Consider the following 26,732-nt stretch of genomic DNA (forward strand, 5'->3'; position numbering starts at 1 on the left):
AATAATAATAATCATCACATAAAATAATAATTATATTATGTGAGCCTTCTTGATACAAACACCTTTGAATACATTGAAGGAATTGTGTCTCTATAAAAATAGGATGCTCCTAGTAAAATAAAAAAACATAGGCTGTTATCATCATCCTCAAAATAAATGATAATTGTTTTACCTCAATATAAATTGTACGTCCACTGCTGGTAAGCCATGACGTAGGCACGGCGTCTGTTGTCAAAAGAGAAAAGATGGCGTCTGTATCAGAAATGTACGATGTGGGCTGGGAAGGTAAGACACAAAAATAAAATACATTCTCTTCAAGTGTCATTGAGACATGCATATCTATTTATGAAAGCATTCGGTGTTTACTTGGTATTCTTCATTCGAAGAAAAATACTGAAAATACGAGCTAACAAGTCGGCGTGTAAAGAGTTAGCTTATGCTATTAGCAAGAATAGCTAATGCATTGGGTTTATCCGTACAGTAGACCCATACTGTACAGCTTCATCTGCGTCACTTATAACTAAGTTGCAGACGGTGCCAAAGTACCGTTCAATATCACGAAGAAAGCGGGATATTTCTGTTTCCAGCTGACTACCTTACTACATAACATATAGCATGCTAGCCAGTCATGCCTCAGGCTAACGTGAGCTATAAGTAAGCTAACGTCACGTCGCAATAGATTTCTGGTTCTGAGAAACAAGTATAGAATTGTAATAACAACACAATTGTAATTAAAGTGCAATTGTATCCTCTTGCTTCAGCCTGGTAACACAAAGATAACCGTAGTGGTTAGAAAGTGTATTTGATTCAATTGTCTACTTGTCCGATGAATTGAACTAAATGTATGGAGTGTCGGTGTTGGGGTGTCTGACTTGCTTCAGTTATTTCAGATCCACATCATTCTGACGGATACATTATTTAAAAATACATCAATCAACACTATAGCATGTTTTGCTTTTCATCCTTAGTCGTGGATTGCACTGTTCCAGTGTTCAATGGCAAGAAAATGTCATGATGAAGATTGCAACTCAATACAATTTGACAGTTTGTGCTTTAACAACTTTGTCCACAGAGATGAGAGACAAGCTGCGCAAATGGAGAGAAGATAACTGCAGAAATAGTGAACAAATTGTTGATGTTGGTGAAGAGCTCATCAGTGATCATGGATCTAAACTGGGAGATGACAGTAAGTGTCTTAAGACTAAATACAATATAAATCAGTACATAATGTTACGCCACTCCACAGTTGTTTTTTTAGCAAGCCTACCCAAAGGATTTAGCCAAAATCGTCTATAAGGTGCATTATTATTTTAAGATGAAGCATTTTAAAGATATAAGCCATCAAGCTGACAATGCCCCTCTACATGAGTTTAACACTCATCAAATCACTGTTGACATACTAAATGAGAAAGATCAATTGTTTTGGTAGTAACACAATGGACAGCTTGTAATCATTTCCTTTTGGCATTACTGACATCATATTATAAAAATAAGAGATGAATACAATCTGCAGTTCTGTTCAAAGTTCAAAATCATGTTTGTGAATGAGGAGCTTCTTCTTTGTGGTATCAAAAACCTCTGCGTTTCTCACTGTAATAACATCAAGGCAAATGTTATTGACTGCGGGTTTATCTATACAATATGATTGATCTAAGTGGGTGATTTCCTGCTAGCTGGATTTGTTTTCTCTCCTCTTTAGTGGTATATATGTTTCTATTGGATACATTTCCATAACAGGATCTTGGGTTTCATGTGATGTGGAAAACACAGATAGACTCAGCCATGGTTGAAAAGCTAAGTTCAAAAATACAACATCGCTTACATTAGACATATATTTAGAAGATTTCAGAGAGGAAAGGTAAAATACTTAACTTGGAAAAACAGTTCACTTTTTTAAAGGTTGCTTTGGTGTTTCAGATGATGAATAGGCAGTGATGCAAAACAATTGAGAATGAGATAATCTTTAAAAGCAGTAAATAACTGAATGTTCCAGACATGGTATAAGCACGGATACAGTTTCAAAGAAAATCATTGGAATGGGAAAGGTGCACAGTACAGTATGCTGTGGATTTAAATTAGATTTTTCTAGGGGAGTGACTTTTACGTACCATACACATATTAAAGGTCACGGTCTCCCTTACAACAGCACTGTCCTGCTGCAGTAGCCCGTAAAACGTTCCCTTTTCCCCTACTCGGTATGATTCATACTGTCCTTTTAAAAAGAGGAGAGTAAACACTTAACATGCCATGCTTTTATTGAAACCAGCTCTTAAATTGCCTGTGAAATGAGATGGCAATTATCAAAACAAGCGTTGGAATCATTAAAGTCAAGAAAACTAGAGCCATTTGTTTATTTTGGCATACAGCTTTGGATTTTATTATTCTTTTCAATTAACAGAGGGTGTTCATTTGGACGAACATGTCCCGTTAGCTTGTCGGAGCTGTCTGTCTAACATGTTGTATTCATTCTATTAATTGGCTCCTGCAGCCAGGCTATTAGTCAGTATGTTTATAATGTTACAGTTGAGCGAACGAAAAAACATTTCAATTAACGTTTCATTTTGTCTTTATTGCTAACCACCAAGTGAAACATATTAAAGGAACAGTTGTGCCCGTTAATGATGATTTTTAACATGCCATGCTCTACAAGTATATAAATATAACAGTGGTGAAATGGTGGGAATAGCTTGAGATTGGTTTTATGAATACAAAACAACCACGTATAGGGCCTCTATACGATAAGCCTAATGGAGTAGAAGGTAAAGAAAACAGACGTCTACAATTTGAATTATTGGTCAATAAAACCAACAACAACTCTACAACATAATTAACAATCACAGGGTATCCGCGGGGTCTTAAAAAAGTATTAAAAGTTGATAAATCAATTTAGCGAAAATGAAGGCTATTAAAAAGTATTAAACGGCATTTTCCAAGGTATTACATTTTGTAGCTTGTTTTCAATAAGTATATAAATTGTCCAAAGAGGTTGTATTCTACAGTCTGCCTGAATGTAATCATTGCGTAGGTGTGTCGTGTAGTTTATTTATGGCATCCCGTTGGATTGGACGTCATCTGAACAGGACATCGCACGCTCGCTGCTTGATAGCGCGCGAAGGTCCGTTTACGCCGGTTGTTAAACAACATCGTTATGGGGAAATGCAAGTTTGCGTCCAAATGGTTGGAAGATAAGGAGGAAGGACAATCAATACTGTATATAGTCAATGTGAGGTAAAGTGTGTCGCCAATGTAACCGGTTAAAACTCAAAGTGGCGATGAGGTCTTAAAATGTATGGAAAGGGTCTTAAAAAAGGTCTTAAAAGGTATTACATTTGACTTCAGGATTCCTGCATATACCCTAAATCAGAACCACATTGTTTTGTCACATTACATTACAAATCTAGTCAATTTATAAAAAGCTGTATTTCTTTTAAGAACTGACTATTGTCAGAGCTTTTTAAATGAGAGTGAATTAGCTTTTTAAAGGCAATCCCCTTGATTATGTAAACATTCATTACAAATGATATTTGGGGTAACATGGGTTGGGATATTTAAACATAGCTAATGCCCTAAAATAACTAACTGAGGTTATGTAAATGTTATATAGTGTTTATGCTGAAAGTGATCTTTACATAAGTATTTTGAATGAAAACAGACATACTGCTGTAAACCCAACCACACCGAGCCTAGCTGTTGAAGCTTGTTCTGGCATGTGAGCTACAGTAACTGTTAACACCACCCATACTGATGGGTGAGAAACATTTACAGAAATGTTAGTTCAGCTACTTTGGTTTCACAAAACATCAACAGTGTTTTTTTTAACAATGTTAGCAATGTTTTATTTTAATTTTACTACATTCTTTGCTTATGTTTAACTTCCCAACCTCATCCTTTTCCCCTCTGAACCCTTTCAAAGATCACTTTTTCCATATCCATGTGTCCATCAATTACAACAGTACATAGTGTCCAAGATGTCTATTATAAGGGAACTGAATGAGTTGGGTTGTATGGAAATCATTTTTATCTAATTCAAATTCAATTTAACATTGAAAGGTGATTATAACAATTTTATTTTATTGCATTTTCATGATAATGTTACACCCAATTTCCTGGAATGTAACAATATTACTGACATTGAATTAGTAATTTATTACCAACTCACTGTGGAGAAATGAACATCATGAATGGAACGCTTTACGCTCCAAATGTTCCTGCATTTATTATTATATATCTGTCAAAGTTTGAAATTAATGTATAGTTTTTGAACATTATATTTAACAAATTGCATACATAAAATAGTAAATGTGGCATTACATGTAAGGGATGACATTTTATTATAGCAACAGGGTGGGCTTTGAATCACCCTGAAGGGGTTACTTTTCCTAAAATGACCGTCTCGACACGGCTACTTGCTAAATAAATCAATATTTGGACACATCATTTAGTTTTATTCTGATTTATTATACTTAAAATGAATCGTTTGGCTTCCATTAATAAAAACATCTGGAACTGCAGCAATAGCAACGTAACTTAAAATGACGGCAGCACGTATTAAGGTTTTCTGGAACTGTCCAAGTCTCTTCACATTTTCTTTTCCATTAACCAGTCTTTGAACACTGCCAGAGCCCATACTGTGTTCCTGTTAGTGTTTACTTCCTGTTTGTCTTATTTTCTCATCTTTTAACTTCTCTCCTTCTCTTGTTCTCTATTCTTTTCTTTATTGGGGAGTGTTTAGCCATCATGAATCAACAGTTTTGTGCTCTCTATAAATAATACGTATTCCATATTGTTTTCTAATGTAAACTAATTTGATTGTTTTGGCAACATTTGACGTTAAATTGACCAAATTTCTTTCCTCGTATTGATTTGGCTGTAAAAAGTCTTTGATCAGAGCCATGTTATATATTAAATGAAATGGGGAAAGTTCTGATGCTGCTGATTCACATCATGGAAGCTTGTTTGTGCGTGTTGAAAACATGATGTGCAGCTGTTGTGGGAAAGACGCGTAAGTGGGGACGTCAAAGTGTACCCTTCAATATTTCATTTGTACATGTTACAGCAGACAGTGGAGTGGAAAGGGCGTTAACACAGTCTTCTTTGTCCCTGTCTCTTCTGCCCAGTTTGGATTATTTATGAGCAGGTGATGATTGCAGCGCTGGACTGCAGTCGGGATGACTTGGCTCTGGTGAGTTTTTACCGCTCCTTCCTCACACGCCCTAAAGCTTCAAAAGCCATCGTTCACTCCCTCATAGCCATTCCCTGCTTAGCAGCACCCCCCCTGCCAAATGTGAAAATGTGATTTTTATTTGGCCAAATGGTATTAGTCTGTACTTTGGAAAAACAATTTGCTCAGAGTTGGAATCGGACGGTGTAGCAAATGAGCGGAGAAGCATGCTTCAAGTGTTGGCCATGATCCCTTATGGAGTTAAACAGCTTCCCCCCCCCCCCCCCCCCCTCAGGATTGATTTGCCATCCTTGGGCTTAATTTGATGTTTCTGACTTATTCAAAAATCCACATAAAAAGACCAGATCATGACTATTGAAATGGTTCATCTCCAATCAGTATGGATGTAGCGACTCCCTTGGCAACAAGAGTGACTCATTGCGTAGAGCAAAGGCAGCACTCTTTGGAAATAGTTGTCTGTTGGCTATCCTTGAAGCCCGCTGCCAGACAAAAAAAAAAGTAAAGGAGCAGCTGATGGATAGCGTTTCCATATCAGGTCATACTTTCATCTCATCAAGGATAATGCTGAATGCGATTGCAACCATTCCTCAGCTCTTTCACTGCGGTGCAAACCCTCTGTTTAAAGGAGAAAATGGGAGCATCCTTATTCCCCTTTTTATAGTACCGAGCGTGGTTGCCTAAATGGTTAACATACTGTAGTAACAGCAGATTCCCGCATCTAATTGGCCTTTTAACAGTGTGTTTTTAAGTGTGTTTGTTTAGCTGAAACATAGGCAACATTTTCAAGGCAGGTGGTTTGTATCTTTAGCGTGTGTGAGAGCGTAACATAAGCTTAAGTAACAGCCAACTATAATTGGTCTTTTTCTCTTTCCTTTGCCCACATCCTTGCAGACCTGTCTGCAGGAACTGAGGAAGCAGTTTCCAGATAGCCACAGAGTGAAGCGATTATCGGGCATGAGGCTGGAAGCTTTGGAAAGGTAAGCACCGGGCACCAAACGCTCCGCAGGCGCTGCTATGTGTTGTAGTTTGGGAGGCTCGGGGGCGAGAAACTCTTCCTTAGTGTTGTACAATAGTCCGGGTGTGTGTGTAAGTACAGTATATGTGTGTGTATGTGCGGTAAGTTGTGTTTATGTTGGATCACCCAGCATTCCTTTTTGGAGCATAAAAGAATGGAGAAAGAACGGGTTCAGCGTTGGGTAGTCCTGTGGCCCTTTTAGCCTGAGTTAGGGATTCCCGGGAAGGAAGTGGTCGGATCCCAATGTTATTCTGGGGGTCCCTCAATTTTCTCTGGTTTCTATTTCTCCGTTGTTTCCTTATTTTGTTACCCTCATCTCTCTCTTCTTGCCTATTTTCATGCTTTCTTTTCCTGTCCTGTTTTGATCCCTTTACTGCGAGTGTGCCTGGCCCCTGTAAATATTGACATGTCACCACAAACTCCACTTCAACTCCCTCCAATGATTTATTTGTGAATCTACAGTTTATAAAAAAAAGAGAGTAAGCATGAGCAAATAGGATAAACAGGGGGTATTTTAGTCTGTACTGAGCTGAAGTAAGGGTAATTCAATCTGTTTACTACCTCGCTCCCATTCCCCTACGCGGATCGCCGCTGCTGGTTTATCGGTTATGTCGGAGTTTATGTGATAATTGAGAACGATTGCTTCGGCACTGTCAGATTAAATAAACGGCACGTCGGGGGCTAATTGGCAGCAGACAGAGCTACACTCCAATGACACAGCTTCAAACAGTGCGTCCCTTCCCCTCCACACACACGGTTCCTAAAGAAATAAAGCAAATCAAAGTGGCTCGTGAGCGGTTGCCCGGTGCCATCTGAAATCTCCCAACGTGTGGCTGAGTAATAAAGTGAATGTGAGGGAAGCAGTGGCGCTGGAAGTGGGGCTTCTCCGCGCTAATGGGAACCAGAGGCGCTTCTGTCTGTTGCAGGCTGTGGGCGGGACACTTCTGATCACTGAGCCCTGCCTTTGGCTGCTAAAACGTTAGCGTTGCAGATTGTCCCGAGCAGAAATTAAGCCCCTTCCTAAAATCATCCTTCAGCGCCTGATTTGACATGACAAGTGAAGTGCACATACCTCCTTTTCCCAGATTTCTTTACCGTATGATTTGATATTTACAGCTCATAAATTTCCTCTTTAAACAGAATCATGTGGGCTCAATCCAGCAGTTTAAGGCGCGCCGTATTGGATTTAGTTGCGTTCACGTGTGTGTGTGTGTGTTGTGGTATTACGAATGGGCCAAGAGACGGACAACTGAACCGACAAGTCGGCTGTGGATCTGGACCCATGTAAAAGCAGCAATTTAATTTTGTTTAAAGGTGAATCAAACTGGATACAATCAAATGAAAATACAATCTTCAAAACGGTGCTTTGTTAGTATTGATTTCATGACTCATTGTGAAGTGATACACGCCTCTCTCAATTTCGGGCCGTGTGACCAGCAACCTAAACGTTAAATGAGTGTTTATGTTTTCCTTTAGATCACTGCTGATTTCTGCACAGCCTCACTGTAATCACAGGAACCTGCCATGTTGTATACAGAAACTTGATTACCTTGAACTGTCTTTGATTTCCCCCACCACCTAATTTTATCCGACTTCGGGACTGGGATTGGTTAAAAAAACTAATTTGTGTTCTCTCTCTCTCTCTCTCTCAAGATACGACGAGGCCAGCAAGCATTACGATGCCATTCTCCAAGACGACCCCACCAACACGGTAAGAAAAGCAGAGAAAGAAAGGGAAAAGTCCCGCAGCTTAGCAGTTCTCCTTTGCTTCACTTTGTGGTCTCAGCTTTTTTGGAAGGCTTTAAATCTGCCGAGGCACTTTGGTGTTAGCAGTGTGAGTTTGCAAAGTTAAACTCCCCGTGGCCTCTCTGACCTCAACCACAGCGCTCATCAGCCTTTCGCCCGAAGGAGGGGGCTGGGTGTGTGTGAGGGTGTGTGTGTGGGTGTGTGTGGGTGTGTGGGGGGTGATTCATGATCTTAGTCAGTGGCAGACATGTTTGGTGGAAGTAAAGCGTAAATAAAGGTCTGGCCTTTGAAGACGGTGATTTACTGGACCGTCAGACCCCCACCCTGCGGCCTGTCCCACCTTCTCTGTTGCCGGCTACTGGCTTCAGGTGCAAGGTCTGCTGTGTGGGGATGCCCCGGTGAGGACATTTCCCAACAGGTTAATAAACTTGTGGCAACACCGATCGGACCGAATACACCGGACATTTTACAAGAAAATAATTTTTGATGCTTAAACGTTGAATGGCCGTGTATCTTCTTGCCTCTGGGGTCAAGCTTTCACTGCAGATTTTTCGACATTGTCTTGTCTTCCAACTTTAGTATTTGCTTAAACATTTTTTTGTAGGTTTGAATGTGGCATCATTTCAACGTGATATCTCTCGATAAAGGCAATATTACCCAAAAAATATCTTTAAAAGAAGAAGATTGAATTGCCTAAAACAAATGCCACAGATCAATAAGTCGGAGTCTATTGTCCACATTTATGCTGGAGTTTTGATCCGCGGTAGCTCTGACAAGAAAATAACACTGGGACTGTTTCAGTGAATACTAATGAAAATATTTTGTCCAAGTCACGCTGTTTAACACAAGTTTGAGTTTAAATCCGCAGATTTCCTTGTAACAAAGGAAAGTCATGTTAAGAGTTATGTTCCATCAAAGTTATATCAGCAACAAATTGCTTTGCACTTTGCCAATGTTTGGACAATGGGAGTTGTAGTTTCAATGAATCCCAGGGCACCTCCCCAAACATGGCACAGATCCTGTGGGGATCCCAGGGACATCCTCGGAAAGGGACTGGTCCGTTTCCTGGTCTCTGCATGCTGAATTCTGCCACCCTAGCGAGGGCAGGCTGTCACTCAAACCCGGGGCCGGGAATGGAACAAACCGACAAATAGGTCTTCTGTCCCTGGGATGTTAACCTTAAACCTTTTTCCCACAATCCTCGTCCTGAATGACTTGGGTGTAGTACCCTAGGGTGGAGCGTTTGTTATGATGGCATTGTTTAGGGTCACCTGTCTCAGATTCTATCTCTTCCCTTCATGTTCTCCAACATGCTCTTAAAAGCCGGGCAGGGGACGGGCCTGAGAAATGGCGGAAAATTGGCGACCACAAGGAAGACTTGCGAAGCATCCCAGCATGCGAGGCAGAGATTGGAAACTGAGCTGTTGTAATTACAGGCTGTGGAATAGATGTGGTACCCATTAACCAAAATTGTTGAATCAACAAAAATTGCTCACGGTTTTTTTTGCCAGGGAAGGGTCCAAAAAATGTTTCAAACTCTTAGCCCTTCCATTGCCTGCTATGTTCCAATACCTACAGCAATGATCTGGCAAAATCCTTGTCTGCGTGCGTAAATGCATTTTTCTCCGCCTTTTCTATTTCTAATTGTGATTACTTTTTTTTTAAACCCACACAATTTGCATACAAGGATTCAGAATATCCCCATATTTTTGGTGTTTGCATTCAATTTCAATTCCATTTCACCCTAATTGTTTAATATGGACAAGCTAGTATTTCTTAAATAAGCCACTGAGGTCACATAGAGGGCCCTTGAGGTTGACCCGCAATCATAAGCAATTACAGATTCATTGAAGGACGAGATTGTATTTGTTTAGGTCAGGTCATAAGAAATATAAAGCCCCAATTACATTTTCTTTGACCACATGAATGTGAAATCTAATCACAAAACGAATTGATTTTGACATAAAGATAATAAAATTACATGTTTTGTGAGTGATTATAATTTAAAATACACGCCTCCATGTGCAGATGTAAAAAGACCTTGAAAACCCCATAAAAAAACATATTTTTATGGAGCTGTCTTTCACTCTCTTACCTCCATTTTTTTCTTCCATTAAATTGCTAGTGTATATACAGTGTGAGGTGTGCCACCCTTGCTGTGATGTTTCTTATTATAAAGGGAGGTTGCGGTAGGTCGTAGCAAGAGCCAGGGGTGATGTAAATAATCCAGTCCTCACTCCCAAAGTCTCCTCGGAGCGCTAATTAAAAAAGAATCACGACAACAGAGGGTTCAGACCCACTGCCAGGTTTTTCTGGATCATTAGTTAGAGAAAGGAGGAGAGAGAGGAGTGGTTTGGAATTGCTTCTCGTTTAATAAAGTGCCGTGTGACTCTCCGGGCTACCAACTTCCATATGTTCCTTTGAGCCCCAAGTGGTGCTTTATCTGGGAAGGAAAGGAAAAAAAAAAGCTGGGAGAAGAAAGAGGTGGGCGTGGTGACAAGTGCAAAAATCCACTTTCAACATCGCTGTAAAAGAAATCTGCTACCCTTTTTCGGTATTGAACGAGGATAAATCCCACAAATGCTTGTAATTTAGTCTGAAGTCAGTATAACTTCCTGAATTTCACATACAAACAATTTCTAGTGAAAGGGACTGAATGTAAAACGGTGTGTTTTATAGTTTGAAGACATTAAAAAGAAACTAAGGGTTGACGTGTTGCTTCATACTTTCCCTCTAAATATGCCTTTAGAACTTCCTGATATAAAAAATACACATGTTTGTGAAACATCAGAAAAGCAAAGGAATTTGCTTGGTGTATGCTGCATAACTAAGACACACATAGAGAAATTGTAAAATAATGAACTATCTATAACTATATACAATTTAATATAGAGTATTTGCAAGAAATATAACATATACAAACCTAAGTAAAATACTCCAAAAAAATCAATAAAAAAAGTGTTAGGTGGTAAGATGTATTATGGGAAAGATATCTACTTTTGATGTTAGAATTAGTTTTTTTCTCACGGAGACTAAACTATTGCCAGTCGACTCTGCAGGTCCCATCCCACTGATGGATAAGTGGATTTGTTCTGATGGCAGTGTCAGGCCCAAATGTACAGCCCCCTTAGACATGACTCATACACAGCCCTCAATGGCTTTGGTTAGGAGCGCAGGAGAGGAAGCCCTACTCAATCAAGTGCCAGCCCATAAATAAAATAGGCTGTGGCAGGGCAGTGCGCTTCTAATGGAGCAGCAGCCTCCTGTTAAGGTTTTCACTTACTACCAAAAAGAACTCTGAGAGGGAAGAGGGAAAAGGAAAGGGTGGGGGGGGGGGGGCATTTGGAAAAGTCGCAGCCGCAGGAGTAATACTTTCTAATTCAGATTGATGAGAATCTAATCCACCTTATAAGGTCACTCCAACATCAGAACCAAGCGGAAAGCAATTTTCAGCTGATGTCAGTTGGGATGGTGCAGCGCTCGATGCGTGCCGTGCCGGCAAGGAAGACAGCCGTTGGGGTTTGGTGGAGTGTGCCATTTTCCCCACTTGGTTATGGGATGACTCACCACTTTATCTCAGCCACGGAGTTCATTCCAACTCCCAAACATGGACTTCTAATGCATATGTCCATCTCCTGTTGGACCTGGCCACTAACTGTCTATCCATATGTCTTCAGAATCAGAATTAGAACCTACTTTTGGGCCTGCAGTGGATACATTACTGCCGTTACAGCAGCATAAGATCAGTGCAGATGAAAGACAAGAGTAAGAAGAGTAGACATTTTAAATGAAGAGGCACATTGATAAAATACATCAAGAGTACACTGTGGTAAAAAAAAATAAGAAGCATTTTTTGAAAAAAGGAAGTAAACTTATAAAAGTACTGAAGGAGCTGCTAACAAATTTGTAAATAAGTTATACATTTTTTTGTAAAAAAGTGAAATCCCCCCTCCCCCGTTGGGCTTATCTTCATTTACATTTACCCAGCACAGAAATTAATAAACTTGAATTATGCTGTTGTTAAATAAGTCTGCACATTTAATCGAATTTCTTATCAATATTGCAATATGGGAGCGCAATATCCATAACGCAAGATTTGGTCAAAGGAAAAAGTATTGAGCTGTCCCGGCTTACAACGGTATTCTATAGACTGAATTGAAAAGATCAGCATTTTGGAAAGATTTAAAAAAAAAATCACATCATGGTTATTTTTTAATCTTTTTTTTTATTGATATTGTGAAACATTTCCAAAAAATTATAATTTGCAAATAATATCGCAATATCAGTCAATATAATCGCTTTCATCAATTTTTCGTGCAGCCCTAGTGTCGGAAGTGTCCGTGCCTTTTGTCCTTTTCTGTTCATGGCTGTTGTAACGCACACAAGTGCCGATTCATCCTTAGAGAAGTGACTCAGTCCCACAGTGCAACCTGGAAAAAGGATTGTGTTGCGCTGAAAAGACACTAATGTACACACTTAAAACTCACAAATCTTACACCCTCTCATCCTCTTGCCCCCCCCCCCTTCTACACTTTAGACAAACACTCCAGCCCCTAATCCTGTTTACTCTCTCTGCTCTACAGGCAGCGAGGAAGCGAAAGATCTCCATACTGAAGGCCCAGGGGAAGAGCGCCGAAGCCATCCGGGAGCTCAATGAGTATCTGGAGCAGTGAGTGTTTCTCCAAGAGAGGGGGAGAGGGTCAGGGCCCCCCTCCTCCCATGGCTTTTATTTTAATTAAAAAGCGAGTTTGCTTTCAATTGAGCTGGCACAACTTGTGCTCCAAATGCCAGCAAATGGTTTTTCATGTCTCAATAGTTGGATGTCTGTCATTTGTATAGTTTTATACTCAGTTTTACTTTACTGTGTTATGAATGAATTCCCTTTTTTAAAAGAGATTTTATTTTTGCGTTTACAGGTTTGTTGCGGACCAAGAGGCATGGCATGAGTTGTCGGAACTCTACATCAACGAACACGAGTAAATATATATTTTTTATGCACCGTTAAATAATCAGTTTGGCTAAACCACACGATGATGTACTTTAATTATGGCATAAAACACAACAGTGACAATGTTAAATGTTAAATGTATCCCTTAAAGTTATTAATCACCAAAAGTAAAGTGTGTTACAAGTTACATTAAAGTTTTTTGGAAAAGGTGGAGTCACCTTTTCATATTAATACATTCATTGAGGAGTCACAATCGGAAACCGGTTTATTGCCAAGTAGTTTTTCACGAATAAATGATAAATGAAAAAAAAAGAAAAAATACAAGAAACGGAAATGCAAGCGCTTCTATTGACTAGCACAACACATTGAACGTGATATGCTAAGGGTTGGGACACTTCCGACACATCTTTAAGCAGTTGACCAATCACAACAGAGCCTGCCAGCAAACCAATCAGAGCAGACTGGGCTCTGGTTTCAGACAGAGGGTGAAAAGAGGTGCTGCAGCACAGGCAATATGAGAAAAATAAAGAGCTTTTTGAGCATGGAGACATGTCACAGTAGAGACACAAAATACATATATGATCCTGAAAATGAGCAAGATATTTCCTATTTAATCTTCCATCTTTATAAAGACACCAGAAAAGTAGACAGAATATGAGCAGCCATTAATCTATAATCTGTGTTTAGACACACTTTACCTATTAAATATTCAAGCCAAGAAAGGAAATCTAAGTACCTTTCCTCACATCAGTTAAAACTAAATGGCGTGGCATGTTCTTGTTGAACATCACCGAAACAACCAATATGAATGTTTATTGTTCCTAGCCAAATTATTAAAAATGAACGTGATAGGTCCCAACAATCAGCATAGCAAAATGTTTACATTTTACCTTTTTTTTTTATCTGCTGCACGTTCAGTTGTTATTTTAGCGAGAACAATTCCTATAATGGCAGATGTTAATCATTTCAAAAGTGCCTGTTTCCAGTAAGGCGAACATATGTTGGAGATATATCTGTCAGTTTAAACTGGGCTTCACATCACACTGATGGCTTGATCTCCAGGGGGCCGTTGCTCGGCCACAATGGAAGGCGGCGAGATGCCTAACTCAGCCAGGGGTCTGAATGGAGCCCTGTCCATGTTTGTCACATAAGAGTACTTTAATAGGATTTCACTCCTAAGCCCCTCTCTCCTACATACGAGAGCAAAAAGACTCCACGGCCTCCCGCTGATATCTCAGTTGCCAAGGAGAATTGCCAGAGCATTGTAGGACATTTTTATTTTATTTTGTTTGTGTCACCTTTTATCCCTCCTTAATTGTCTGGGGGCTCAGAAGTTAGTGAAGCAGTGTTTTTGCTAGTGTGTGTGTGGGCACGCTGATTCTGCGGTTGCTCCGGCACGAAGGCAGCGGCAGCAGGAATGCGTAGCGCGTTAAGAAGGCTACTTATTGGATATTTGGCGCTTTTGTCCGGGAAGGCTTTATTGCTGTAGTAGCCAGAGGAAATCCAGGGGTGAGCGGATTATCTCCCGGCTTATCCCAACACTTCTAATATCACACCATTCACTCCCACAGCCCCCTTATCTACAGGCGTGTCAATTTCTTTTCTTTCTTTTCTTTATTTTGGGTTACAAACTCCCCGTTTCCCCTCCTCCTCCTCTTCCGGATAGCCCCGGCATTATCGCCAACTCTTTTCCAGAGGCAGGGAGCACTTGCTGTGAAATTCCCAGGAGAAGGTGGTGGCACTTCTCTGCCCCCCCCCCCCCCCTCTCCCCCCAAAGCCAGAGAAAACATGGAGAAGCGAGGAAGATAAATAAACTCACTGCACAACACCCCGGGAGCTAAAAATAAACAAAGCCGTGTGTCTGCACTGCTTTGTTTGGGGTTGCAGCAGGCACCAGTGTTAGCGCATTAAAAACGTAATTAATAGCCCCCCCCCCCCGAGTTGACACTGTTAAAACAATGCTTATGCCTGGAGGGTTTACACATGAGGTTATTTTGTCTGTTTGCGAGCGTTGTGCGAAGCCACCGTCAGAAATTGCTGTTGGGTCTCATTATGACACAGACTTACTATATTGGGTCATCCAGAATTACAGGATAAACAGTAATATCCTATTCAAAAAATACTTTGCGCAGTCTGAATCCATTTCTGTCTCATACGAAGTCAGACTGTGGTATTGCAGCGGGGGGGAAAGCCACTGCTGATGGTTTTCGCTAACCTCCAAAAGAAACAAATAGGATTCTTACAGCCTCGCACATGATGGTGGCTACAACCTTTACTCGAGCACTGTGGTGAAGAGCGGGCTTAGGAGCTGTCGTAGAGAGCAGCCCGGGGATGGTGGGGGTTTAGACGGCTTTAGAGGAAGAGGAGAAGAGGTAAGGGTTTGGCTCTGGGACAGGATTCTGGTTGATGGCTGATGGAGCAGGACTCTGTTGCAGGCCACGGCCACTGCATGAGCACATCTGAAAGTCTTTATGGAGAGGAAGTGGTAATTGTAAGCAGCCCTCTGATCTCCCCCTCCCTCTACTAGACCCCTTCCCCCTGTTTATTTCTTTCTTTCTCTGTCCCCACCTTCCTACGCTGTTAGTCTTTCAGCTTGTTACTATGGCAAACTTTAAATAGACTGATAGGGTCTTTATGTTGTGGCAGGCAATACTCGGATCATTAGTTTCCCCTCTTTCGCATCTTAGCATTTGCATTGTTTGTTTAGATCCTTTCCTGTCTATTATCCTACCAGCAATCAACCGCTCCAGAGTTCACTAGCAAGCGGCCCGAGACCACCTCTTTGAGTCTGGTTGTTTAGTTCAGAGGAGGTATCAGACTGCGTTCACACCAACCCAAATGAACTGCAGCAAGGGGTTAAACGCTCCAGGGTTCGATTCAACCGTACTAAACAAGGCTTGTGTGAAGGCGACCTAAGTCTCATAGCCGCTCCGCTAACCGATTTACCGGCTAGGATCATAAACAATCTTCTTCAGAGACTGGGCGCTTCCTGCTCTCTGCACGTACCACACCAAACTGAACTGCTCAGTTGGCTTTTGTCTCCCTTGTAGTGGAGATCAGCTCCAGGTGTGTGGCTCTCCACCTGCTCCCAACACTGCCAATTGGTAGGGTGGAGCCACCTGGCAGGAATGGAGAGGCCCCTGACCTACCCTGCCTCTCCACCCCTTACAAGGCCCTATTATGCTCAGTTTAGGTCTTATATTATTATTGTGTTCCTCTACTGTGACATGTTTACATGATTTCATGTTAAAAAGTGCTTTTCCCCCCTCATACTGCCTGTGCTGCAGCACCTCTTTCACCCTCTGTGAAATAATTAAGATTTTCTTGAAGTGGGGTTGTACAAGGGTCTTCTCAATAGTTAGTCTATATTATACAGTGGATGGTGGTTAGAATGGCCCAAGTTTAGAGAGACACAGGACTACCAGCATGGAAGCAAAGCGCTGTACTTCTATCGAGTAGCAACAAAACATATTTTAGCCACCTAAACAAAATGAACACCAATCAATATCAGAGAAAATATTCTAACATCAGCTTACACTTTTTTATAGGTGACTTCAATATGTTTTGCTGCTGCCAAATATCCAGGTATTCCCATCTGTTTTTCCAAGCTGGGGACGTGCTGATGATCCGCTTTAGGTCATGCAGTTTAAAAAAATCCAAATTATACCTTTTAATTTCCAGGATCTGCTGATAGACAGCCAGAGAAGTGTCTGTTGGTAGGTCTGCTACTGTGTCCGCTGGCTTCTGTTTTGTTTGGCGTACAGACGTTTTATGGCTTTGTGTTCAGTGATATACAGTATCTGAGCGCGTCTTGGCCTGGGCCTGTGAGGGGGAAATGGTGTATTAGAAGTGGAGTGGCAGAAGATTAGTGTGAGGTCAACAGCTCAGCAGTCTGCTGCTGAGAAGTGATCTCATCTGAGTATAGGCACAGTGTGCCAGCTCTTACTGTAGTGCTGACCTCAGGAAGGTAGTTAACTACACATTATAGCTGAAAAAACACACACAGACGCACCAGATTGATCCTCAGTGTCCCCAAAGGAGGAAAAATCACCACAGCAGATAGGCTTTTACCTTTTCCAGCTGTCTGGACTGAGTAACCTTTACGGTAAGCTCGTAAATAAACATAACGGCACGTTTATCTCCACAACATAGGCTTCAAACCGACCCGTACCACACATAGTTTTAAAACTAAGATTTATACCTGTGAATTTATTGGGCATGGATGTTGTGCTTCACAGTTGAGCAAGCTAAAGGATGACATATGCACAGCTGTATCAATCGGCTTACTGTTTTCCTTGTCGTGTCCGCAGCTATGGAAAAGCCGCGTTTTGCCTGGAGGAGCTGATGATGACCAATCCTCACAATCACTTGTACTGTGAGCAGTACGCTGAGGTAGGTACAGCCGCCTGGATGTCCATCATCGAGCATGGGGGGCAAACTGTGGAATAAATGTTAACCTTCTGTCAATGGCGCCTCTCTGTAAAAACGGAGAGACGCGCACTTAACGTCACTGGGAATAAAGGCTCCTGAAAGGACGTGTGTTTACACAGGGTCGTTATGAATTGCTTATTCAGATGTCATGCTGTCATTCCTCGAGCTGCCTCTTTGCGCAGCTTATTGGCCGTGTTTAATGCCTCGTCCTCCGTCTCCTCACACAGGTGAAATACACTCAGGGGGGGCTGGAAAACCTGGAGCTGTCCAGAAAGTATTTCGCCCAGGCGCTGAGGCTGAACAACCGAAACATGAGGGCATTGTTTGGTCTGTACATGGTGAGTACTGCTTTGCATGAAGAGAAAGTGGGAAAGAAAGGGTGAAAAAAAACAAAACAGTGGAGACTTTTTTTTGTAACCCTGTGGTTTGTCAAGGTTGAGGCTGGCCACTGAGTGTGTCAAGCACCACTGTACTCACTGTGTGTGTAAGTGTGTTTTCGGGGGGGGGAGTGAAAAAAAGGGGGCTCTCAGACAGGTCACTGCTGACTCAGACGGTGAACTCCAGCATCGGAAAAGTCTGCCCCTCTGGAGCCCTTTATTTTAGTAATAATACCCGTTCGGTGAGACGTTTTTTTTTTAACGTGTATGACTTAAATAAATAAAGAAGTCACAGAGTTATAAAAGAAAAGAGCAGAACAACCGCTGCAAGCATTTTGTCACAGGCAAATTACCCGACCAGGTGCCAGTACGATTGTAGTTTCGCCCCTTTTCATCTAGATATTTGTTTAAACAGGATGTTGTCTGCTAGTGTCAATGCATCATACGTAATTGAGACTTGACATAAAAACATAAACGAAGCGGCACAGGGAATAAAAGTGGAAAGGGGGGAAGCAGGTCGAACACAGAGAGCTCCAGTGTTTTTCCTCAAAACGGCACTGGGATTCTTCAAATAGTCCAAACACCTCGCAAAAGCCCAAAACCGCTACGAAGATGCAGGGTCAAAACTGAGACTTCTGTTAACTCTCACGCTCGTCTGGACACAAAGCAGGTCCCTGTACGGCTTCCTGACAAGTCATCAACTGACACTCGGGTCTTTTAATGAAGACTTCAGCTGGGAGTTTTTCCTTTTTTTTTATCAGTCACTGTGCAGATTGTCAACGGGTCTCGGTGGTCCAGATCTTGACAGGTGCAAGAAGTTTAGCGAAAGGACAGGAAACTTTCACCAACTGAGTCATTTCAGACCTGGTAGCACTGACCACACTCGGGTTGTGGGTGAGTTACTCACAACATTTGTGTGGGGATTCCCCTCCATAACAGGATAGCCTGTCTAGGACGACATGATCTAAATTAGGGTTGGTAAGAAAAGAACTGATGCTTACTAAAGAAAATACAGAAGCCAAACCGTTTTATAGAATAAAGCCCAGGTCTAGATTGATTGGTTTGTAGTTAAAGTTTCAGCGGAGGGCTTTGAAGTGCATGCAGGGTAAGCCCTCTGGGGTTTGCTGTGTGGAGATGATGGAAGGAACATGGGAAAGACATGGGATTTGTGGTTCGGAGGGGAGCTGTCGAGGCAGGCAAAGACCGTGATTCACACAGCGCTCCTCTCGCTGCGCGCCACTTTTTTTTCCTTCAACATCAAGATCCTTTCATCGCGATGAATCGATGGTGTTGGAGAAATTAGGCCCCTGTTAAGTGACAATTTACGTACGAAGCATTAAAACACTCACTTTTTCCCCTCCCCATAAATGATTTCTCCCGTGTCATCAGGCCAAGGTCTGTTTTCTCTCTCTTCGTTTTTTCTGCCACAATGACTAGTGGAGTGGTGGATGGTAAACGTGGTTGACCATTCATCTCAATTACGCTTTTTATTGCTGTTTCACCAAGTTTTGATATAAGAAACACCCCCTTTTCCTTCTTTTTGCTTCTTCTTCATGTGTTTTTTTCTTCTCTTTTTTCTAGTCTGCAAGTCACATCGCTGCAAGTCCAAAAGTTAGTGCCAAGGTGAAGAAGGACAATATGAAGTACGCCGCCTGGGCTGCCACTCAAATAAACAGGGCCTATAAGGTGAGTCATGTAACAATTGTCCCTGCCTTTATAATCTAGCTTCACTATTATGTTATTCTTGCCACTATCGTCATAGCCTCCATTGGTAGTGTCTCGCTCGTCTACTGTAAAACATGTCACATTTTGCTATTGGACACATTGGCATTTTGACTGCCAGGGCTGGGATCGAACAGCACAACCAATGAACGGGTTAGGGTTGGGCCCATTGCCCCCCTGAGCCACATTCACAAAAGCTGGACTTCTAACCCCAGATCATATTTCTTAGGATTTTTGTTTTGTTTTAGCTTTCATACGCTATTCACACACAATATCCAGAAATCCCCTCATTTGCATAGCATATAAATATCCATCAGCACCACCAAATGACCCCTGAACGCACAGCAGCCCCGGAGAAGGCCTTTTTTGACGTACAGTGTTTTGTAATAACAACCCCAGTGTCTTTCCCCATGTCTGGGTACATTTACTGTTAATGTGTTGATTTAAGGCCACAGCGTCTGCTAAGACTTTATTCCACACCCCGGCCTCACAGATGAGCCACAGGCTGACTCTCCCAGGACCACAATCGCACTAAACTGTAGCAGAGAGTTGTATAGTTCAGCGGTTCTCAATGCGAAGTTCAGTGACCCTCAAGAGCCATTAAGCTGAAACTTGGAAGTCCCCGGCATATTCACGAGCCTAATTGTAGATTTTAGTGCTATTTCTCCAGTTGAAGCATGTGTTAACTAGATATACAGTTATCATTAAGACCATTTAGTTTCCATTTTCTTTCAGACCAGAGGAAAGAAAACATCTAAAAAACACATTTAGGTGTTTTTTTTATTACAAAATCTGTCTATTTGCGTCTTAAAGAGGCCATTTTATGCTCACTCTTCATTCTTCCAGGCAATGATATTAATAAACTTAGAAATAGGGATGGACATTTAATACATCAATATTGCACTACAGACGAGCACAATATCCAAATCGCACTAAGCACAACTACTATTTTTAGTTAAAGGAGCCTTATTATTAATATTTGTATTTTGTGCCTCTCCTGTGACATGTTTACATGCGTTAACGTTCAAAAAATGCTAATTTGTTCTCACTACCTTGCCAATAGAAGTGAGGGTGTTACATTGTGATGTCATTAGGGGGGGGGACTTTTGAATCTTAGCCTTTGCAGACCATTTACAAAAAACGATATGACACACTGCAGGGAAGGGAAAAGCACAATAGGACCCCTTTAAGATTTCTCTAAATTTGCCAAAAGTGAGCATACAAACAATAATTGTCAGTCACAATGTGGGGAAGTTTCATGGTGATATCCATCAGATTACTTTTAACTTATTCATCTGTAGAGTAAATCAATTCATCTGAGATGATATTTGAATTACTGTCCCTAAAATAAAATCTTAATGGCCAATAAATCCATTTGTGCTAGAAAAATGTTGTGTAAAAATGATGGCATTGATCTATTACGACACAGAGAGTAAAGAAGTTGTCCAAAAATGGGAGATAAATGATGGAACTCTGTGTGTGCTGACATTAGCATTCGCACATGTACGCAATGCAAAGGCAAGGGGAAAAAGTGAGGAGCCGCTCACATGGTATCACTAAAACGGTTTATGCTGTTGTCATAGCAACCCAAAAGCATATTTAAAAAAAAAATAAATCATCACTTGGGCCATATGTGTTGCTTATTCGGGCACGACAGTTAAACATGTAATAAGCGGTTCCTCGCTCAGCATGTGTGGCTCCTTTTGAGCGAGAGGGGCTCCCCGCTGAGCCTCTAAGTCCTCGTCTCACCACACGAAGGGACACGTTTCACATGTCGAGCACTCAGACAAGTATGAGGGCTCAATCGGAAAAAAGTGTGCATGTGTCACGGTGAGCGGCTGCTGGAGAGGTTTCATGGGAGAACGACGAGCTTTTACTCGTTCCTGTAGGCTTGATTTAACATGTAATAACTGCCGAGGGGTTTTAAATCAGGTTAACACTTCATACGATATGGATCTCCTTGATGGATTGAAAAACGCATAGGCGCTTTGGTCAACAATAATAGTCCAACAAATGCCTCGATTGATGTGGAGTTCTCACACTTTGATCCGTACACTCGCTGACCTCACCTCGCTGTCTCAGAATGTCTTTCATCCCGGCAGGGAACAAGATAAAAATCTCAAACTGCTAAATTTTCGAGCATAAATCTGTGGCTCAAAGGAAGCAGAGAAACAAAGTGTGAAGAAAGAAAATCATACTCGAATGGAACTCAGCCGCGTCCACATATCTGAAGTGTAACATAATCCATGGCACTGACACTGTCCTTCAATTAACCTTCTGTTCTGGCCACATGTTGCACTTATTAGTCTAAAATGTCTGATTCTAACTGGTTATCAATCCATTACTGGCAGTTGACAGGCTTTATATAAGTACATCAAAAAAGCTTGGAAACAGACACATTGTAACATTACTCAATGGGACTCCGTCTGAAACTTGTTACAGGGTTTTGACAGTAGCATGAGCAGTAGTGGAGCACATGTGTTCCTTGCTAGATATTTGTCTTTATTGCCAAAGAGGGGTGGCAGAGGATTTTCCCACAGACAGGAATCACAAATATGTCTTCAGTTCAGCAGATTCTTCGTGCTAATAGCTTTATGGGCATACATTTCAGCTGTCGATAAACACTTGCAGACAATATTATATATGGAAAAGAATATATTTTGACCAAAAAGTATTTCAGAGTCATTGAGTTGAGTTATTCATCCTTTACACCTCTACGTGGATTTACAAGACTAATTTAGTTTAAACTATGAAGCTGATATGTAGGCATTTCTCAATAATGAAGTTATCAACTTATCCCACGATGTATGGACATGACAGGAAGCATTTTGGTTGATCTTGATGTTGTCATTCTGTTAACATGCGCGTTTGTTTGGATGAGAACGTGATCAACATAAGAGAAGATAAACATTTATGGTTCTCCGTAGGGAAATGTAGGTTTTATAGCAGCAAAATAGGGACAATATATTGTTGTGTACGTCATGCTGTTGTGGCACAGAGGCAAGACGTTTCAGTGGAGTTATGAGGACAGACTGAAATAATTCAGCTCCACTCAGAGATCAGTGGACGAAGTTTTTAAAAGTTCTGACTGAGTGCGGTTTTCCCCCACCCCCTCTGTGATGATAATGAGACACCTCAGTCAGTCACACCTTTGTCCTCCAGGGAGTGTGAGCTTCTGCCCTCCTCTACAACCTCATTTTATGGAAGAAGAAAAATCCAATGATTGAAACTGTCCCTCTATCTTGTCTGGGAGTGCTCTAAAAAATGCCCCAAAGTTAAGCTAATGTCTGTTGAGTGAAATTGGCCTGAATTGATGTTTAACTAGAACATTTTTGACAAATCCAATGCTGTAAGAATCGTCCCTGTAGTTGCCAGGTAATGATGATGTCGTGCCCTGAGTGTGTATGTACAGTATGTGTATGCAAGTCTAGCACTTGTAGACTGACGTTTTTCTTTTTTAGTTCCCTGTGCGAGACAAGTTGAATGACGAGGTGTAAGGTTGCCTCACCACCTCCCGACTTCTGGGATCTTTTTAAAAAGGAGCGGCACGCGGTGTGAGGCCTCTGTTACACAGCTGCAGGCCACTGGGTGCTTGTGCGCGCTGATTAATGGCCCTTTTTTTTTTTTTTAAACGTCGCTCGTGTCAGTCGTCCACTTTTATTAGGGCCCCGGTACCTAGTGATTGTCATACCTCAGTGTGAGAAAAAAGGTGGGCAGGTGAGTGCAAGTGGGAGCAGACGTCAGCGAGAGGTCACGACCCACTGAGGCTCATTTACAACAAGAGAAACGTAATTACCTCGGCGGGGTCGGTTGACATGTTAAGGAGCTGTAGATGTGGGGCTTGGAGGCAGTGGCAGTGTAACTAAGTACCAATTTAAGTATTATTTTGACGTGTACTTGCCGATTCCCATTTAATGCCATTTCATACTTCTAATCCATTACACTTCAACAGGAAATATCATATTGGTTTCTTCCCCGACATATTTTTTACATTTTTACACGGCTTTGTTGAATGCTCAATTCTGATTGGTACATTTGGACATTCAGAGGTTGTAATTATCGATAACACACCGCTGCTAAGGATAAAATGGCCGTTGCTAAGGAGGATCAAGGGAGATAAGGAAAGAGGTTAAAAGACAGAGCATTCTAAGATGGTGCAACTTCCATTAAACCTTATCACCCCAAGGACAAATAAAGTATTCCGATTCTGATTAGTAAATGTGTGCTTTTACTGAAGTACAATTTTGAATTCAGCACTTTTACTTGTAATGTAGTGTTTTAGGACCTAAGTATTTCCTCTTTTACTTAAGAAAAGGATCTGAGTACTTCTTCCACCCCTGCTTGGAGGTACAAGGGGGGCTTCAAAGCAGCACTGCCCTAACTCTCGCAACAGATTCCCTGATTAGCTCCTCCGTCACGGACCAAAGGCTCCCCGCTGCGTCGGGACTCTATTATCAGACGCTCTAAATAGATCTGGAGTGTGTGCTCGGCCTCCACCGCTGTAGAGCAGGGCAGGAGCTAATATGCTTCTCTCACCTCAAGCAAAGGAGATAATTGACTACCGGGGCCCGGGGTAATGGCACATTAGGGCAGCAAGGCAATGAAATGCACTGATCATTATAGCTACCCCACCACACACACACACACACACACACACACACACACACACGCACACACTCCAGGAGAATGAGTCACACTTGGAAACTTCGTAGCCAATTGCACACCTTAGCCAACTGTCTTAAGATGGAGTTTGGCAAAAGAGGAAGGAAAAAACGTTAGCCATGGAAATAGGCTAGGTTTAGGCTACAGCTAGCTCCTGTTTGAAGCCAGGCCAAATGTTGGATGAGAAAAAGCCTCGCAGCATTCAAAGCATTTCTTTATGTTGAACATGGCATTGAGAGGTGTCAGTTTTAATGTGTTGTTCCACAAAAAGGTTTAGGAAGAAAGCCAGATGGTCTCAGTGAGGGCACAATCCTGACCCCCTGCCTGACTGAACCACTGCCGCCCCAAAGACTTAATGTTTAATATTTAATAAATATCAAACATTGCAATCCAGGCCACTCCCCGCTGCCGTCTGAAACGCCATGGTAGACTTCTTTGTTTACTTCCTTAACATAGTGACATCACTATGTAGCACTCTCGCTTCTATTCGCTGCACATTGTAAATCATAGGCTCAGGGGCGGGATGTCTCTAAGCAGTTGACAAATCACAACAGAGCCGGCCAGCTAACCAATCAGAGCAGACTGGGCTCTGGTTTCAGACAGAGGGTGAAAAGAGGTGCTGCAGCACAGGCAGTATGAGCAAAATAAAGAGCTTTTTGAACATTAAAGCATGGAGACATGTCACAGTAGAGACACTATATACTGATATGAAAATGAGCATAATAGGGCACTTCAAATCTCATTCTCTTACTGGTATCTAGATTTACAGTTAAAAATACTTTTCATCTTATTTTAGAATCATCTCGTCCAAGATTTATTTCTATCTATCAATGTGGGTGAAGCGAGGCTAATTACACTGACCCTTTATTACACCCCTGGTCCCCTGCCCAAGGTTAAGGAAGTTGTCTTCCTCTTTGGTATTTTTCGAGGCGATGCTTCGTCCATTGCGAAGTTTAATTGGGAAGAAGTGTGTGTGCCTGTACGTGCATGCATGAGTAATCCTGGATGTGCTTGTGGATTATAATTTGCGGCACTTCCTGTGAAAACCCCGTGGACACAGTGCAGAAATTAGAGCTCAGTGTTATGTACTCCTGTACTAGAGGCCATGGAAGTGGACTAATCATGTGGGCATCCTGATCCTGAGCGATCACAAAGTGGCTCTTATGCAACAGTTGAGGAGAAATCTGGCTATCGTTTCTCTTTACCCGTTTATCAATGCTATTTAATGACCACTGCAGCAGAGGGTGGATGAGGTTAACGAGTAATGCTGCTTTCAAATGTGTTTGGCCTTTTTCGTTTTGTTGGCGGCGGAACCTAATGAGCCAATGTTCTCTTCTCCCCTCACTTCTGTCTCTTTTTTAAAACTTTTTTCTCTGACACGCAGATGGCTGGTCGCGGGACCAAGGAGAACAAATGCTCCATGAAGACGGTGGAGGAGATGCTGGAGTCCATGCAGATCACCATGTCCTAGACGCCCTTCCTCCTTCCCAGACTCGGAGCAACACGGCAACTCGAATAGCCTTGCAATGTGACCACCACCGGGTCTTTCTCTTTTCTTCCTCTATTCCTTTTTAGTATGTTTCTGTAATTGATTGGACTTGACACGGACAATGGAAGACATTTGTTTCCCTCAAGTGCAACAATTTCCCCCACGCATCTGGAACAGCAAATTCCAAGTACTCCAATTTATTTAAACAAGCTATACTTAGTATTAACTCTGTAATTTTCCATCCCCATCCCATGTTTTCTTTTAGGTTCTATCTCTTAACTGATGTAATCACATCAAGGTTTTTAAACTACGTGACCATGTGTAAGAAGCTGTACAGTAAAAGCTATTTATGAAGACAATGTGGAGTCCCACCTGTCTGCACTGAGGTCCTTTACTGTTTCCTGAGCTATCTGTAAATGAAACATCTTTATCTAATGAAACTTGTTTTGTCTAATCTATTAAAATGTCTTAATAAAAGTAGAAATGATTGCCAATACATTTTCTGAATGTCTCTTTGATTAGATTAGAAATGCCTTATCGATCTCAAATTGGAAAATAGTTTTGCTACAGCAGCATGTTAAGAAAGCATTGCACGAGTTCAAATGTATATAACAGTAGAAAATATATATCAACATTTTTAAATTAACGGCATATATAATATTTACATTCTAAATAAAAAATATACATCAAATAGGATACTATGAACATACATTTTATTTGTGTACAGTTTTTTTTTAAATAAAAATGAGGTCTGGTAGAGTTTGTAGCAGGATCTCCATGCATCCAAAAAGTCACCGTGCAGTGACATTGACATATTTGAACCTGCTATAAATATGCTGGACCAGGAAGAGCGTCATAATGATGGAATAATTGGTAACAACAGTAACATAAAAAAAAGCTACTCTCGGGATTTCCATCTGCAAAATCCTGCTATTCAATTACCATGGACATCAGCTGAACCAACTTCAGCACACTAAAGAACACCTCTGTCATTTCAGTTTAGAGAGCCTCGGAGAAAGCTGCCAGTAATTAACACGCCACAAGTTGGAAAGAAAAAGCAAATTACACTCATGAATCTGGGAACTTTCATGACAGGCAGGGAAGAAAGCAGCCTGGTTTCCTCTGCTGTTAGAGCTCGGTGCAATTGTGGAATCAGAGTT

The 26,732-nt window shown here is 41.5% G+C and overlaps 1 protein-coding gene across 1 annotated transcript; it reads left to right on the forward strand.

The window, feature by feature from the left end:
- Positions 1-220: 220 nt before the first annotated feature.
- emc2 (ER membrane protein complex subunit 2) lies at positions 221-26,068 on the forward strand. Its single transcript, XM_034127784.1, has 11 exons — positions 221-285; positions 1,073-1,186; positions 5,118-5,182; positions 6,074-6,159; positions 7,851-7,908; positions 12,527-12,612; positions 12,860-12,919; positions 17,202-17,283; positions 17,550-17,660; positions 19,281-19,385; positions 25,468-26,068. The coding sequence occupies exons 1-11, from the start codon at positions 246-248 to the stop codon at positions 25,552-25,554; spliced, it is 894 nt and encodes a 297-aa protein (XP_033983675.1). The 5' UTR covers positions 221-245; the 3' UTR covers positions 25,555-26,068.
- The last annotated feature ends 664 nt before the right edge of the window (positions 26,069-26,732 follow it).

The sequence above is a fragment of the Trematomus bernacchii genome, unplaced genomic scaffold (assembly GCF_902827165.1).
Source record: "Trematomus bernacchii unplaced genomic scaffold, fTreBer1.1, whole genome shotgun sequence".
NCBI lineage: Eukaryota > Metazoa > Chordata > Actinopteri > Perciformes > Nototheniidae > Trematomus > Trematomus bernacchii.